Source organism: Pithys albifrons, chromosome 27 (genome assembly GCF_047495875.1).
Source record: "Pithys albifrons albifrons isolate INPA30051 chromosome 27, PitAlb_v1, whole genome shotgun sequence".
NCBI classification, from domain to species: Eukaryota; Metazoa; Chordata; class Aves; order Passeriformes; family Thamnophilidae; genus Pithys; species Pithys albifrons.
The window spans coordinates 306,329-321,760 of record NC_092484.1 but is presented as its reverse complement, the minus strand read 5'-3'; the positions used below and the strand labels follow the sequence as shown (position 1 = coordinate 321,760).

Below are 15,432 nucleotides of genomic sequence, written 5' to 3'. Positions count from 1 at the left end.
TGGTGTGGGCAGGACAGGCGTGTTCACCACCCTGAGCATTTTCAGGAGGTTTGAATGTTGTAAGACCCCTTTGCCTGGTTTTGTGCAGTGCTGGTGTGGGCAGGACAGGCGTGTTCACCACCCTGAGCGTTTTCAGGAGGGGTGAGCTGTGTGACCCCCTATACCCTGGTGTTTCTGTGCCCTGTGCAGTGCTGGCATGGGCAGGACGGGCGTGTTCACCACCCTGAGCATTTTTAGGAGGTTTAACACCCCTTTGCCTGTTTCTGTGCCCTGTGCAGTGCTGGCATGGGCAGGACGGGCACCATCCGCAGTGCTGCTCCCATCCCCAGGAACCCCCAGCTGGACACCTGCATCCCCCTCACAGCCTGGGGTGTGCAGCACCCTGGGGATCCCACAGCATTCCTGGCACCATCTCTGTGCAAAACCTGCACAGATTCTTCCCACAGTTTACTAAATTACTCTTTAAGCCCTTCCCTCTCTCCTCTCCCTTTAACAAACCTTTATGCTTTATCCAGAGATCAATCCTGAATGACTCTGCTGAAATGCAGCTGCTGGAAGGGCCACCAAGCCCCAGGTCCCCCTTGCCAGGGCCACCAAGACCCAGGTCCCCCTTTGCCAGGGCCACCAAGACCCAGGTCCCCTTGCCAGGGCCACCAAGACCCAGGTCCCCTTTGCCAGGGCCACCAAGCCCCAGGTCCTCCTTGCCAGGGCCACCAAGACCCAGGTCCTCCTTGCCAGGGCCACCAAGACCCAGGTCCCCCCTGCCAGGGCCACCAAGCCCCAGAGCCTGTCCTGGCCCACCCCCTGCATGTCCATCCCTCCCCCTGCCCTGGGCCATCCCAGCAGGGCCAGGAGGGGCATCCAGACCCCCCTGGGGCTGCCTCACAGAGCTCAGAGCAGAGAGAGCCCTTCCCAGAGGCTCAGAAGGAACAGGCTTGTCCCAGTTCCCATTTCCAGCCCAGTGTAACTCAGTTGGAATTTGCAGCCTGAGCATTTTCAGGAGGTTTGAGTGTTGTAAGACCCCTTTGCCTGTTGCTCTGCAGTGCTGGTGTGGGCAGGACGGGCGTGTTCATCACCCTCAGCATCGTGCTCGAGCGCATGCGCTACGAAGGCGTCGTGGACATTTTCCAGACAGTGAAGATGCTGCGAACACAACGACCTGCAATGGTGCAGACAGAGGTGATGTGGGCAGGGACACCTGGGCTTCCTTCCCTGCCTTTGGAATTACGGAATGGTTTGGGTTGGGAGGGACCTTAAAGCCCGTCTTGTTCCACCCCATGTGCAGGGACACCTGGACCAGGTTGTTCCCAGTCCTGTCCAGCCTGACCTTCCTGATCATTCCCAAACCCTCCCCTGAGGGTACTCAGCAAGGCCAGGCTTGCACTGCTGATGTTACCTAAATAATACAAAATAAATAAATTCAAATTCCTATTGTTACAAAGTCTCCTAAAGATTTCATCCCAGTCTGGCAACCTCAGTTCTCATCTCCCCACCCTGAGCTGGGGGGACTCACCTGGCTCCAAGCACAGCCCACACTGGCTGTGGAGGCAACAGGAGAGGGGGGACATGTTCAATACCTGAGAGACACAGACAGGAAGGGAAGGGCTGGGCTTTCCTCTCCCAGGGCAGTCAGGGAGGTTCCTGCTCACCTTTGTGCTGGCTGGAAAGCAGGACAGGGATCCAGAGGAGCCATTTCCCACCTCTGAAGTTGGTTCTCTTTGCTCTTGGCAGGATGAATATCAGTTCTGTTACCAGGCAGCTCTGGAGTATCTGGGAAGTTTTGATCACTATGCAACATAAAAAGCCATCGTTGTGCAGACTCTACCAACCACTTCAGTCCTGGAAGGCCCCTTCTGACCCAGGAGGAGCGCTTGAACTTACAAAACTGACTCAGAAGAAGTACCTTTTCACGTGGACAATGCAGGGGGAGCAGGGGGAGGTTGGAAGAACAGCCCTTGGGCAGCTCCAGGAGTTGCTGCTCTGCCCCCGGAGCTCGGCAGGGGCTCCTGGAGGGAACTGCTCTGGTACCTCAGTGGTGGTGGCTGTGGAGGACAGATGGACACGGGGACAGATCCAGGAGCTCAACCACACCTTGGGAAACGTTTCTGCTGGAGAAGGGAAGGAACAAACCGACTTTGGTTACATCATTAGAGTTCAGTTTATTTACTAATATAGTTGGCAGTCTTTAAAGGAAGTCACTTGCAGAATTGAAGGTGTTCTGTGAAAGAAAAGGAACTAAATCTCAGCACTTGGGCAAACTTAGGGTCAGGAGTTCTTCTAGCTGGAGTCTTAAAAACCTCAGCATCAGCACTGGGAGGGTTCTGGGCTTGCAGGCACCCTGCAAACAGCAGTCACAGAATGCCCCTGCCACGCCAGAGGTTTTGTAGCTCACATTTTGAATACTTGGAACATTCCTCATTTCTTCTAATTCCAAAATTTATTTTTAGGATATTTAAAAGGATAGAGAAAGAGAGAGGGAAACATCCAAACCCCAGAGCTGGCTGTGTGGGGTGGCCCCTCCCCTGGTGCAGTGGTGGGACCTGGGCTGGGGTCACTCTGTCCCAGCACATGTTGTGGCTTTCCTTGGAGCAGGGTGGGACACCCCGAGCAGAGGGGCAGCCCCTTCCCCAGGCTCTTTGCACATTCACACCCCCATCCCTGCTGGGAGCATCTCCCTGTCAGGAGCCCCAGAAAGCCCTGGAATGGTTCATTCCCAACATCCAGGTGGTTCTTGCTGCCTCCCCTCCTCTCTGGGAGCCACTGCAGCTCCTCTCAGGACTGTCCCAGCACCACATCCCAGCCTGGCACAGCTCCCACCATGCTCCCAATGCCACCCCGTGCCCTGGCACAGCTCCCAGTGTGCCCCAGCTGTAAAAGAACTGGGAAAGATCCAGGAAGGTGCATCCAATGGCAAATACTGTGAGTGGCTTTCTTTAAAGTATCGATGTAACTGTAACAAGTGACATTACCTTTTTTTTTAAATAGTGTATTTTTCCTTTTTTTTTTTTTTTAAAGACAAAGAATATCAGTCAATGAATTTAAAAGAAAAATTTGCTTATTTGTTCATATTATGTTCAAAGACAGTCTATTTTTTCACTGTAGAAATGTTATGTGTAATGGCTGTGATATATAAAATGCAGTGCAAATTGCTACTTCTACATCTTGCTTTTCTACCATTTAAAAGGTTTAACTTGCTCATGTAAGAACAAAATGTCCTTTCTGGATTTTTTTTTAATTTTATTTTATTTTCTGGGTTTTTTTGTGTTCTTTTGTTTCCAATCACAGACATATCCCATGTCCCTTGCAGGGTGGGAGAGCAGCAGGTGCAGAGGGGGTGGCAGTGCCAGTTCCCTTCCCTTCAGCTGTGCCCACACTGGGCCAGGGCTGAACTGGGAGGCTCAACAGCACCAGTGGCTGAGGAGAACTGGAGACAGAGCCCTGACTTTGGAGCCCTGACACCCACCAGGTGTTCCAGTCCCAGCTGTAGTGCCAGCTCTGTCTGTGGCTTTTCCAGGTGTCCATGCCAAGGAGTTCCCTGCCCAAGGACAGGATTTCTGGAAAACACATCCTGCCCCAAGCTCTGCTTGCCTCTGACTTCTCCCTTTTTTTTTATTTTTCTAGAAGGGGTAATCATGGCCATCAAGTGCTGCCCAGAAAGCCCCACACAAACCATTTCCTGTCTTTAACTCAAAAAAAAAAAAAGAAAAAAAAAGAACCGACTGAAAGGCTTCTTCAAGGTTTTACTCATTTGTGTGAAAGTTGCCCAAATTTCTAAGTATGTTGCAGCAAAATCTTACTGGACAAGTTGGGGGGAGGGGGGAGGTTTTTTTCTTTGTATGAGAGCAAAGTGCTGTTGCTTTCACACTGTTATTTCAAACTGAAACAGTAAGTGGTTTTCATACCACGGTGTATGTAGATATATTGACTTTGTATTAAAGGAAGATTGTCTGAAGCCTCCTGGCTGTGCCCCTTGTGTTGGGAATGGGAACTCCCACACCCTCCTGCTGCTCCCCTTGCTCTGCTCCTGCTGAAAACAGAGCCCTGGACCAGCCAAACGTGGCTGCAGAGAAACTGTCCCACCTGGGAGCTTTGGGGGTGATGGATGGAATGGTCCTGCCCCAGGGCTCCTTCCCTCAGCCCCTGGCCCTGCTGCACCGACACCTCCAGAGCAGTTGGGCTCAAAGAAAAGAACAAAAAATTCATTAGCAAGTTCACACTAAACCATAATGAGCCATCAGGTGAGCTGAGATCCCCAGGAATTGCATCACCTGCACAACGTTGTTACTCCATGTGATAGATGGAACAGGGAGAGAGGCAACCAAACAGCAAAGAGCAGCACAGGAGAAAAGGAGGAAGGAATAAACCCCAGAAACCTGGTTTATAACCATGTCTCGTGGACTTGTGTCCCTCCAGGGAGTCCTGGGAATAGGAAAGAGTTTTGAAAATTCAGACTCTGGACCCAAGGATAATTTGCAGCCCAAGTGACTGCACAGCTCAGCCATGAGACAGGCCAGACTCCTCTCCCAGCCCTGCAGGAGGGGATTTTTGGTGCTCCCTTTATGTTATTATTGAAGAAAGGAAAAACAGATTTTCCTGCTGAGCTCAGACCCTGCCCCTTCTCCCCCCCTGCTCTCCCAGCACTGCCATTCCTGTGTCTGTGCCATTAATCCACCCCCCTCACTGCTCTGCAGCCCCTCCTGGGGCTCCAGCCCTCCCTGAGCTGTGGGACCAGCCCCAGCCTGAGGTACAAACCCCTCACAGGACTGAAATAACTCCACAGGGAGCACAGGAAGGGGAATGGCAAAGAGAATTGGAACAACAGCTGGGAACTAAGTAAATCTTGTCCCAAAACCCCCAAGCAGCACCACAGGAAGGGTTAGGGAAGCAAAGCAAGAATGAAATCTTGAGTAGGGGTAGGACTTACTCAGACTTCCAGCCATGGTGAGTCCACCCTGACCCTGCAGCAGGGATGGTGCTCCCACAGCTCCTCTCAGAAGGTCCAGAACAGAAGCAGCATTGCCTGGAAATCCCATTCCCACCTTTCCCTCCTGGTTTCCTTTGCATTTTCCCTTGCAAATGTAAAACCCCCGTGCCAGGCAGAACCAGCCTGGAACTTGGCACTGGCTGACTTTTAATTACCCACTAAGTGATGGCCCATTAATGCCCATTTCCAGCAGGCTGGGAGGGGGAGGCTCCTGCTCCTTATTGATCCCAGGGATTTTGCACTCTCTGTCTCTCCTTTCTCTGTCTTTCACATGAGCTGTGACAGCTTTGACAGTGAGTTTATTAGAGATGTGAGCAGGGGTGGAAGGAGGAAATCACTGCAGGTAATATTTTTATAGAAAAGGCTGTCACGAAGGTTCAGCATCTACATGGACACAATTCCTGCCAGAGGGAGAGGTTAAGGCATGGGCAGAGTTTTACAAGGGAATCTCAGAGCCCTCTGTGACTAAAGATGAGGACACTGAGAATGGAGCCAAAGCCATCCCTGCAGAACAGGCCCCAGCTCTGGCTCCTTATGGAGTGTCCAGGGTTTATCTGTGCCTGCTCCAGCTCTGGGCTCAGGCAGGAAAAGCCCTGGCAGGATTCAGAGCTGTCCCCAGCCCTGGCCAGTGCTGCTCCCATCCCCAGGAACCCCCAGCTGGGCACCTGCATCCCCCTCACAGCCTGGGGTGTGCAGCACCCTGGGGATCCCACAGCATTCCTGGCACCATCTCTGTGCAAAACCTGCACAGATTCTTCTCAGTTTAGGAAAATTACTCTTCAAGCCCTTCCCTCTCTCCTCTCCCTTTAACAAACCTTTATGCTTCATCCAGAGATCAATCCTGAATGACTCTGCTGAAATGCAGCTGCTGGAAGGACCACCAAGCCCCAGGTCTCCCTTTGCCAGAACCACCAAGCCCCAGGTCATCCTTGCCAGGGCCACCAAGCCCCAGGTCCCCCTTTGCCAGGACCACCAAGCCCCAGGTCGTCCTTGCCAGGGCCACCAAGCCCCAGGTCCCCCTTGCCAGGGCCACCAAGACCCAGGTCCCCCTTGCCAGGGCCACCAAGACCCAGGTCCCCCTTGCCAGGGCCACCAAGACCCAGGTCCCCCTTGCCAGGGCCACCAAGACCCAGGTCCCCCTTTGCCAGGACCACCAAGACCCAGGTCCCCTTTGCCAGGGCCACCAAGCCCCAGGTCCCCCTTTGCCAGGGCCACCAAGCCCCAGGTCCCCCTTGCCAGGGCCACCAAGACCCAGGTCCCCCTTGCCAGGGCCACCAAGACCCAGGTCCCCCTTTGCCAGGGCCACCAAGCCCCAGGTCCTCCTTGCCAGGACCACCAAGCCCCAGGTCCCCCTTGCCAGGGCCATCAAGCCCCAGAGCCTGTCCTGGCCCACCCCCTGCATGTCCATCCCTCCCCCTGCCCTGGGCCATCCCAGCAGGGCCAGGAGGGGCATCCAGACCCCCCTGGGGCTGCCCCACAGAGCTCAGAGCAGAGCGGGCCCTTCCCAGAGGCTCAGAAGGAACAGGCTTGTCCCAGTTCCCATTTCCAGCCTGGTGTAACTCAGTTGGAATTTGCAGCTTGGATTCCAGTCCCAAAGGAGCTGATTGCAAAGCCCCCAGGCCTGAGCCCCAAACCCAGAGCCCCCCAGTCCCTGCAGCAGAACAAAGACTTTCAAGGAGCTGGAACTGGAATTCACATTCCAGAGGAAAAGGAAAAGCTTTTCTTAGTTTACAGAATTACCCAAGTGGCAAAGCAGTTCCCAGGCCAGGAGAAATTCCTCACGTTGCAAATGCTTTAATTATACCAAGAGCAGCAGTGAGAGACTGAGAAATCAATTCCTTCTCCTAAATAAGGTGGTTGCAAATTCCAAGTCAGTAAGTGAACAGATGTAGAGCTGAAATGGAAAAAGTAAATACCCTGAGAGGCAGGAAGAAAAGTGTCTTACTCTCATTACCAAGTTCATCCATTGGGCAAGGGATAGAGGGAGCCTCTTCCCAGGATTCCCAAGGAGGAATCCAGCAGTGTCACAGCAGCCCCTGCACTGTCCCCACACTGCACATTCCCCTCCTCAGGGGCAAACCCCACACTGGGGCACAGTGGGTGCCACAGCCCCAGAGCTGCCACAGCTCCTGGCACCTCCCCAGGGGCAGAAGGAAAAGCCCACCCTGGCTCCAGCTTTGCCACCACCATCTGCTCCTGCTCTTGGCACCACCCTCAGCTCATCCAACCCAACCCTTGGCACAGTCAGAGCCATCCCAGATCCACAGGGCAGCTCCTGCTCTCCCCAGGGCCCCATCAGCCCAGAGAGGAGCCCTGGCCACTCAGCCCCACTCACACTGGCACAGGTGCCCAGAGAGGCTGTGGCTGCCCCAGGCCTGGGGGTGTCCCAGGCCAGGCTGGAGCACCCTGGGCTGTGGGAGGTGTCCCTGCCCATGGAGGGGTGGAAGGACCTGGGAATGTGGCTGAAGCCTAAATGGCAACTGTTTAATTACAACTCTCCAGCTATTTAATGTATTCACCCCAATCCATCTTTAATCTCCCTGTTTTTCCATTGTCTACTTATCCACCCATCCCTTCACCCCTCCATCCCTCCCTCCATCCATCCTTCCCTCCATCCATCCCTCCTTCCATCCCTCCCTCCACCCATCCCTCCATCCATCCCTCCTTCCCTCCATCCATCCTTCCCTCCATCCATCCTTCCCTCCACCCATCCCTCCTTCCCTCCACCCATCCCTCCTTCCCTCCACCCATCCATCCCTCCCTCCCTCCATCCCTCCTTCCATCCCTCCCTCCCCAGGGTGGGACAGCAGATCCCTTTGTGCTTTGCAGAGATCAGAGCCCAGTGTTGCCTTTCCCTCCTGCCTCAGCCACACTCAGAGTTCCCTCCAGCCATTAAGGGGAGAAATTCCCAGTGAGGGGAGTTTGGGCTCCACCATCTGTGCCCATCCACACTCACACATGCAGATGGCAGTGCCAGATTAACAGGTTACACAAGGGGTTTAGCCCAGGCTTACTGAGGATGAGAAACCCCTCTGGAAAAAATTGTGTCCAAATGATTAGAAAAACTCCCTCTTTTCTTTAAATACATAAAGTTCTGCCTGAGCTGCATGTCAGGTGTTGTTCAGGAAATTGCCCACGTTGCTAATTCAGGTTCTGCCTCCACCAGGTCCTGCTGGGAGAGCCCAGCCCTTCCCAGAGGAACAGCTGGCAGCCCCTGGCAGGATGGGGGTGGCAAACTGGCACTGCTGGGAGCAAAGGAAAACCCACACTCACTCAGCAGATGGATTTCTGTATTTTCTTAGGGCAACCAACACCCTCCTTAAGGCTCAGGGGGTGGAAGGAGGTGACCTTTAACATCCCCCCCAGTCCAAACCCCCCTGGATTCTGTGAGGGCTCTGCCCATGAGGCTCAGGATGAGCAGGGGGTGGTCCTGGTGCCCACCTGGGTATAGGGAGGGCACTGGGAGGGTCAGGTTGGGCCCCCCCAGCTCCTGCTTTCCCAGGAGTGCCCATTGCAGTATCAGATGCCCCACTTGGAAAGTCAGGGATGGGGAAAGGGGGAGTGGGAGGAGCCCTTTGCTGGGCAGTTCCTTTAACTCACCTCAAATGGGTCTGGTCTTGGTACCAAACCCTGGGGTGGGTTCCCTGTCCCTGCCCTCCCTGTGACTCCAGGAGGGAGGGGTTGGCACAGGGCCCCTCTGAGCAGTCCCACAGCAGCTCCAGGGACTCTGCACAGGCAGGAAAGGCAGAACTGAACCATCCAGGGGCTGAGCCAGTGCCAGGGGGGAATCTCTCCACAGGTGTCACCTGGGAAGACAAACTGGACCTCTTTAAGCAGAAGAAACACTTTCACAACTCGGCAGCCCCAAATGTCTCCTGTCCCTCTCCCCCACCATCCCCTCCCACCCCACTCCCACCTCTCTCTCTCAGAGCTCCTGGACTTGCAGGGGGTGGTTGTATTTTAGGGTATCCCCTCTGAGCTACAAATATCTGTAGGCCTGAAACCTAAAGATAAATCAAAGCAAATTCCTGTTCCCCCAGGAAAAGCAGATTCAAATTGCTGCACAATTTTTTTTTTTAATCTAAATAATGTTTAAATTTTAAAAAGGGGGGGAGAAAAAACTAATTACATCTTTGTGTGGAAGATCATAAATCACATAATTACAATGGGAACCTCTGCATCTTTCCAACAGACCAAAAGCAGACTACACAAGTTCTTATCTCATTACTGTTTAATTAAGAATTATGTTTGAGCATCTTCTTTTTAATTATCACACAGCCCAGATGACTCCTAATCTCCTTTTTCCCCAAAATGAGGGAAGGTGCAGTCCAAAATGGGCACTAATGAATTTACAATTTGCTCTTTGGGGAACTTTAATAAAATTTCCTCCACAGAGAAGATTAGCACTGATAAAGTGAACTTCCAAAGAGAACATTTGGTTCCCTTCAATCCCCATCCCAGTGTCAGCAGCTTCTGGGGGGGTGCTGAGGTGCTCCTGGTTGGGGCAGGAATGGGAGGGTCCCCCCAGGGTTCTGGGACCCCAAACACCCCAGAGGGGGCAGCAGAGAAAGGGAAATCAGCACCTGGGTCTGCAAATGCTCCCAGGCCAAAACAAAAAAAATCAGATTACAATATTTTACCCTGCACTGAGCACAGAAATCTGAACCAAGAGCAGGAGAGGAAACCTCAGGGAAGCTGCAGCTTCTGGGGCTGGGCCATGTTGTGCTGGTTTAGAGGGAAACCAGCAGGAGAAATGGACCCAGCACAAGAGAGATTGTAAGTCAGAGCTACAATTTAATGATAATATTACAATAAATACACTGACACAAAGAGGAATTGCTTTCAACTCACAAACCCAGCAGTACAACCCAATGTCCTGGGGCACAAACCCAAAGGGGGTTGTTGGCCCTTGTGCTGAGACCCACGTGGTGCCCCCAAGTCCAAAGCAAAAGGAAGTGAAGAACCTGTTGGTGCAGGTGATGGTCACAGTCTGGTTAAGAGGGGTGGGCTCCTCCTGTTGAGGTCCTGCTGCTCCTCTGGATCCCACCACTGGTTCTCAAGGTCTTACCCACCACTTCTGTACCCTCAGGGAGCACCCAGTCCCTCCCCCAGGGTGGGCACTCACACAAAGGGTGATGAACTCTGGAGTCAGGGGGTACCCCTGAACTGTTGATGGCCCATTGGCAGCCACGCCCCCCCAGGGTGGGTGTGAAGGTGCCAATGACTCCCTGGGCAGCTGCTGCCAATGGCCCATTGTCCTTGGGAATGAACAGAGGGGGTGGAACACACAGCTTTGATCACCCCCACTCAGTGTTAACTGGTCCCACCTGCTGAACTGGGACAGGTGTGGAGCAAATCCATTTCCAGGGGCTGCAGGGGCTCTGTGGCCCCTCCAGCAGAGCAGGAGGGAGAGGATTCCTCAGCTCCTCAGCCCACGGGATCCTCAGGGAATGGGTTGGGTTGGGAGGACCTCAAAGCCCACCCAGTGCCAGCCCTGCCATGGGCAGGGGCACCTCCCACTGTCCCAGGGGGTTCCAACCTGGCCTGGGGCACTCCCAGGGCTGGGGCAGCCACAGCTTCTCTGGGCACCTGTGCCAGGGCCTGCCCACCCTCCCAGCCCAGAATTCCCCCTCATTCTCCCATCCCACCCTGCCCTTGGCACTCTCAACTTCCATTTCCCTCCTCTAAACATCAGGAGAAACTTTTCCCCCCCAAACCTCTCCCACCCCCCAGGTCTCTGCCCTCTGCCCACTGGCACTGAGGTGCCAACCTGCAGAGAACACACAGAGGTGTCTCCCCAGGCCAGGGCACAGCAAACACCTTTTCATTCAATTGGTTGAATTGACACAGAGAGATTATTAGTTTTCAGTAAGATTTTATTCAATTAATTAGCCTGAAAATATCAGCACAGCCAGGCAAGCAAAGAAAAACAGAGATAAATCCCTGCCATGGTGCTGCTTCATCTTTTAAAGGCAATTAACTCTTAGTTATTAGCTTTTAATTAGGGCATAATAATGACACCATTAATACAGTTTATTATACTTGTCAGCAGACAGCTGTTCCAACCAGATTCTATTATCAGATCTTGGAGGGGTTTGTGTGTTCCTTGTTCAGGGGGAGCAGAAAGTGCCAGGCCTGGCTGGGGGTCCCTGGGGAGCCCCAACACAGCCCTGGGCTCTGCCCCCCTGGGCTGTGCCCTCACCCCCTCCCTCCTGAGGGGCACCAGGGGGGCAGCAGGGGGGGCAGCAGCTCTGCCACACTCCACAGTGAGCAGAGAGTTCAGTGGTTTGTTAAATAACCACCTGTATTCTTAAAAATAAGAAGGAAAAGGGTGGCAGGATCAGGAACTGCAGCACTGAGGGGGAAGGAGATGGCAGAGGATGCCCAGTGGGGGGGGAAGCACAGCAGGGCAGGGCAGCTCGGGGGGCAGAGGGGCTGGGGGGCTCCAGAGCCTCCCAAGAGTCCAACTCCTTCCTGGTTTCACCCTCCTGGCACTGCCCAGGTGGGTGTTGGGGGCGTTGGGCACGTCTGTGTTGGCAGCAGCTCCCAGAACAAACCCCTCCTCCCTCACACCACCAAACAAACCTCAGTATTTGAGGAGAAACTGCTGTAGATGTCTCAGTGCAACTATAAAAACTCCTCAGCTGAGGGTTTTTTGTGCTCCAGGCAGGAGTTGGGAGAGGAAAACCAAGGGAGAAATTGAATTTCACAAAGTTCATCCCTAAAATTCATCTGCTGCCTGAGATCATGAGACACTTCAGGGCCACTTGGCAATAACAGCCTGAGCTGAGGGGGGTGTACAGGGACTAAAGAACAGAAATGAGGCCCTGGAGCCACAAAGTCAAGTAGGGGACAGTCCAGAGGACTTTGGGAGAGGGCAGAGGGAGGAGGGAGAGGTTAAAAGCAGCAGGAGCACCTGAGCCAGAAACTCAGAGGGAACAGGGCAGGGTTTGGTTCCCTCTTTGTCACCTGCAGAGAGTGAAATATTGCAGAGGTTGTGGCAGTGCTGGTTGGTCTTGGTGCTTGCAGAGTAAATCTTTTAAAAACATTAAATTACATCCTGAGTGGAGGGAAACCCCTGGAAGGGAAATCCCAGCAGGGTCAGAGGCTCAACCTTGGGGGTCCCTTCCCACTTTGTCAGCACTGCTGGGAAAATAAAGGAGCTTCAGCATCTGCTGCTGGATCATGGACATGATGGATGGGTTGGGTTGGGAGGATCCCAAAGCCCACCCAGTGCCAGGCCTGCCATGGGCAGGGACACCTCCCACTGTCCCAGGGTGCTCCAGCCTGGCCTGGGGCACTGCCAGGGCAGCCACAGCCCCTCTGCCCACCCTGTGCCAGGGCCTGGCATCTCTCAGTGCTGCTGCTCCTGCAGCCCCCCCAGCACTGGGGCACCTGCAGGGGCTTCACACTCAGGCCTGAGCACAAACATCTCAGTCCCAGCTAGAAAAAAACCACCTCCTACTACCAAGAAAAACTGCAAGAAAATTAATTAGGACACAATGGGCCAGGTCCTTGATTGGGGATTATCACAGAAGTGAGAAAAATCACAGAGTTTAACAAGCAGCCAATGGTGTAGCAGCTGAATTAGTGCAAAATGTGATGATTAATTTTTCCTGGGGACCAGACCCAGCCCTGGGCAGTGGAATCTCACCCAGCTGTGCTCAGGTTTTTCACCACAGGCTGACAAAAATCTCACCCTAATCCCCGACCCAGGCCCAGAGTTTGTGGATTGCAGAGTTAATCCCAAATTCCAGTGAAGCCCAAATTAATCACACCCACCGTGGCTGCAGCTCCAGGTGGCTCCAGACTATTGAGGAGGACAAGGAGACCTCACCCCCAGTCTGAGCCACAAGGAAACCATTTTGCAGCCCAGCCCTTGTCCCACCTCGGGGCTTCTCCAGGGAGAACAATGTGCAGAGACCCTTCTGTGCCCACACGGACCCCAGACCTGCTCTCTCAGGCAGGCAGATGAATCTCTGCTCCTCCCCAGGGCAGCAGCACCTCGGCTGGGCCGTGGCCAAGGGCCCATTCTCTGCTCATCACAGACACTTTGCTGTGTTTTCCAGAGATGGCTCGTTCAGTGGAGCAGATGAGCAGGAGATCTGGCCACTGATTTATTTTTAAACCCTGATCTGGGGCACAGGGGAGGGTTTCACTCCTGCCTCGGACACAGCTTGGCCAGAGCTGCTTTGCTGGGGGGTATCAGCAGCTGGCACTGCCATGGCAGGGCTGGGTGCAGGGTAAGCCAAAGTCAACTGTGCTGAACCAGAGCCAAAGTCCTATTTATTCCACAGGAAAAGTGGTTAAGCTGTGGTTGCTGTGTCATTCCAAACAGTATTTGCACAGTGACCTTTACATTTCCCCTCCTGGAAACTAAAATGTAATTGTTTTGCTGCTCTCAAACAGAATAAATAACTCCAAATGACTTTCTATTGGTGAGCAAGTAACCCAAGGACTTCTCTTCTTCTGCCATCAAAGCTGCCAAATCATTCTGTGTCAACAGCTCCAGCTCATTTGAGTCTTGGGTTTGTGCCAAAATTGCCCTTTTTGTGTGTGTGTGCCAGCACAGTTGCTCATGGGGCAAGGAGTGAGAGATGAGCTGAATGTGGGGCTGGAAATGAGGAGCCCACAGGGGCAAAACTCCTCTGCCCACCTTTAGCTGGGGGGGAACAGGGAAAAGAAGCTCCAAGAAGAAAAGTAACAAGGACTGGCCAAAGGCACCTGCGGCAGGAAAGGCTTCACCTCGTGCTGTGTGTGAGGAATTCAGAGAGAACAGACCCCACCAAGGTGCTGATCCACCTCCTCCTCCTCCTCCTCCTCCTCCCTGGATGCTGCCCAGACCTCAGAGATGTGTCCTGAGAAACTCCACCAGCTCAGCTCCAACTGCCTTTACACTAAAGCAGCCCCTCCAAGGCCAGGCTGAGGTTAAAAGGCTCCTGATCACCTGAAAAAGAACTTCCCTGAGGCACCAGCTCTGACCAAGGCAGGGAAAATTCCAGGGGGGAAATGCACCTGTTTAGTGAGGAGTTCCATCAAACTGCTGCAGTTTGTTCAAGCTGAAGGAAAACTACTGAGGAAGAACTGAACCAAACAGCAAAGGGAGAGGAGCAGAGGAAAATCCACAGGGAATAACCTCAGGAAACAGAAGTTGTGCTGACCTGGCCCAAGCACAGAGGAAGCAAAGCTCAGCTCTCCAGCAGCACCCCCTGAGCATTCCCTGGGCACAGCAGAACCTCCTCCCACTCCACAGAACCCACATTTCAGTGCAGCCACCTCAGCAGGGACACAAACCCACAGGGACTTGGGGGCTGTGTGGGTGTGCCTGGCCCACCTGGGAGGTGCCAATCCCTGCCTGTGCCCACAGCCCCGGGCAGGTCCTGCCCAGGGTGTCACAGCCCCAGGCAGGTCCTGTCCAGGGTGTCACAGCCCCAGGCAGGTCCTGCCCAGGGTGTCACAGCCCCAGGCAGGTCCTGCCCAGGGTGTCACAGCCCCAGGGAGGTCCTGCCCAGGGTGTCACAGCCCCAGGCAGGTCCTGCCCAGGGTGTCACAGCCCCAGGGAGGTCCTGCCCAGGGTGTCACAGCCCCAGGCAGGTCCTGGTCACAGTCCCAGAGAGGTCCTGCCCAGGGTGTCACAGTCCCAGAGAGGTCCTGCCCAGGGTGTCACAGCCCCAGGCAGGTCCTGTCCAGGGTGTCACAGCCCCAGGCAGGTCCTGCCCAGGGTGTCACAGCCCCAGAGAGGTCCTGCCAAGGGTGTCACAGCCCCAGAGAGGTCCTGCCAAGGGTGTCACAGCCCCAGGGAGGTCCTGTCCAAGGTGTCACAGCCCCAGAGAGGTCCTGCCAAGGGTGTCACAGCCCCAGAGAGGTCCTGCCAAGGGTCTGCTGCTTCCTGAGGCACCTTCAAACTGTCTCAGTTCTCAGCACAGCAACAGAGCACAACTTAAGCCCAAAGGTCAGCTTGGTGTGGCTGTGAATCCCAGTGGAGATCCCACCAGCAGCTTCTTCCCACCAGGACCATTCATCCCTCAGACCATCCCAAGGAGAACCATGAAGTGCAAAGTCTGAGATTTGTGTCACACAACCTGCAGCATCAGCCTCAACCTGCAACAACTGCAGAGGAATTTGCCAAAAAGTGTCAGGGCTGAGGATGGGAGATCTCCAGGTGTTTAACTGAAGGTTCAGGAAGATGCTGCTTTAGGAGGTTCAACATCTTCCAGGGCTTGGAAAGGCTCCTGGAAGGGTCTGAAGCAGAACCCCAAAGGGAAGCAGCAAACTGGTGATTTAAAGGATAAAGAATTTTGGAACCACCTCTGGCTCTTCAGCAACCACAGTTCTCCTCAGTGGCCTCACTGAGGAGCCACACAGTGGCCTCACAGTGGCCTCAGATGGAGCAAACTCTGGACCTTGGCCAAAAATGCTTTGCAAGTTTGGCTCTTAATTTTGGGAAG

The 15,432-nt window shown here is 54.0% G+C and overlaps 1 protein-coding gene across 15 annotated transcripts in view; it reads left to right on the top strand.

Annotated features, from left to right (window-relative positions):
* Positions 1–3,952, top strand: part of PTPRS (protein tyrosine phosphatase receptor type S) — a 164,050-nt gene extending 160,098 nt beyond the window's left edge. For all 15 annotated transcript variants that reach the window (XM_071578000.1, XM_071577996.1, XM_071577994.1 and 12 more), the window contains 2 exons: positions 1,044–1,179; positions 1,732–3,952. In XM_071578000.1, the coding sequence (XP_071434101.1) occupies positions 1,044–1,179; positions 1,732–1,800 (205 nt within the window). In that variant the 3' untranslated portion in view covers positions 1,801–3,952. The remainder of the gene's footprint in view (positions 1–1,043; positions 1,180–1,731) is intronic.
* The last annotated feature ends 11,480 nt before the right edge of the window (positions 3,953–15,432 follow it).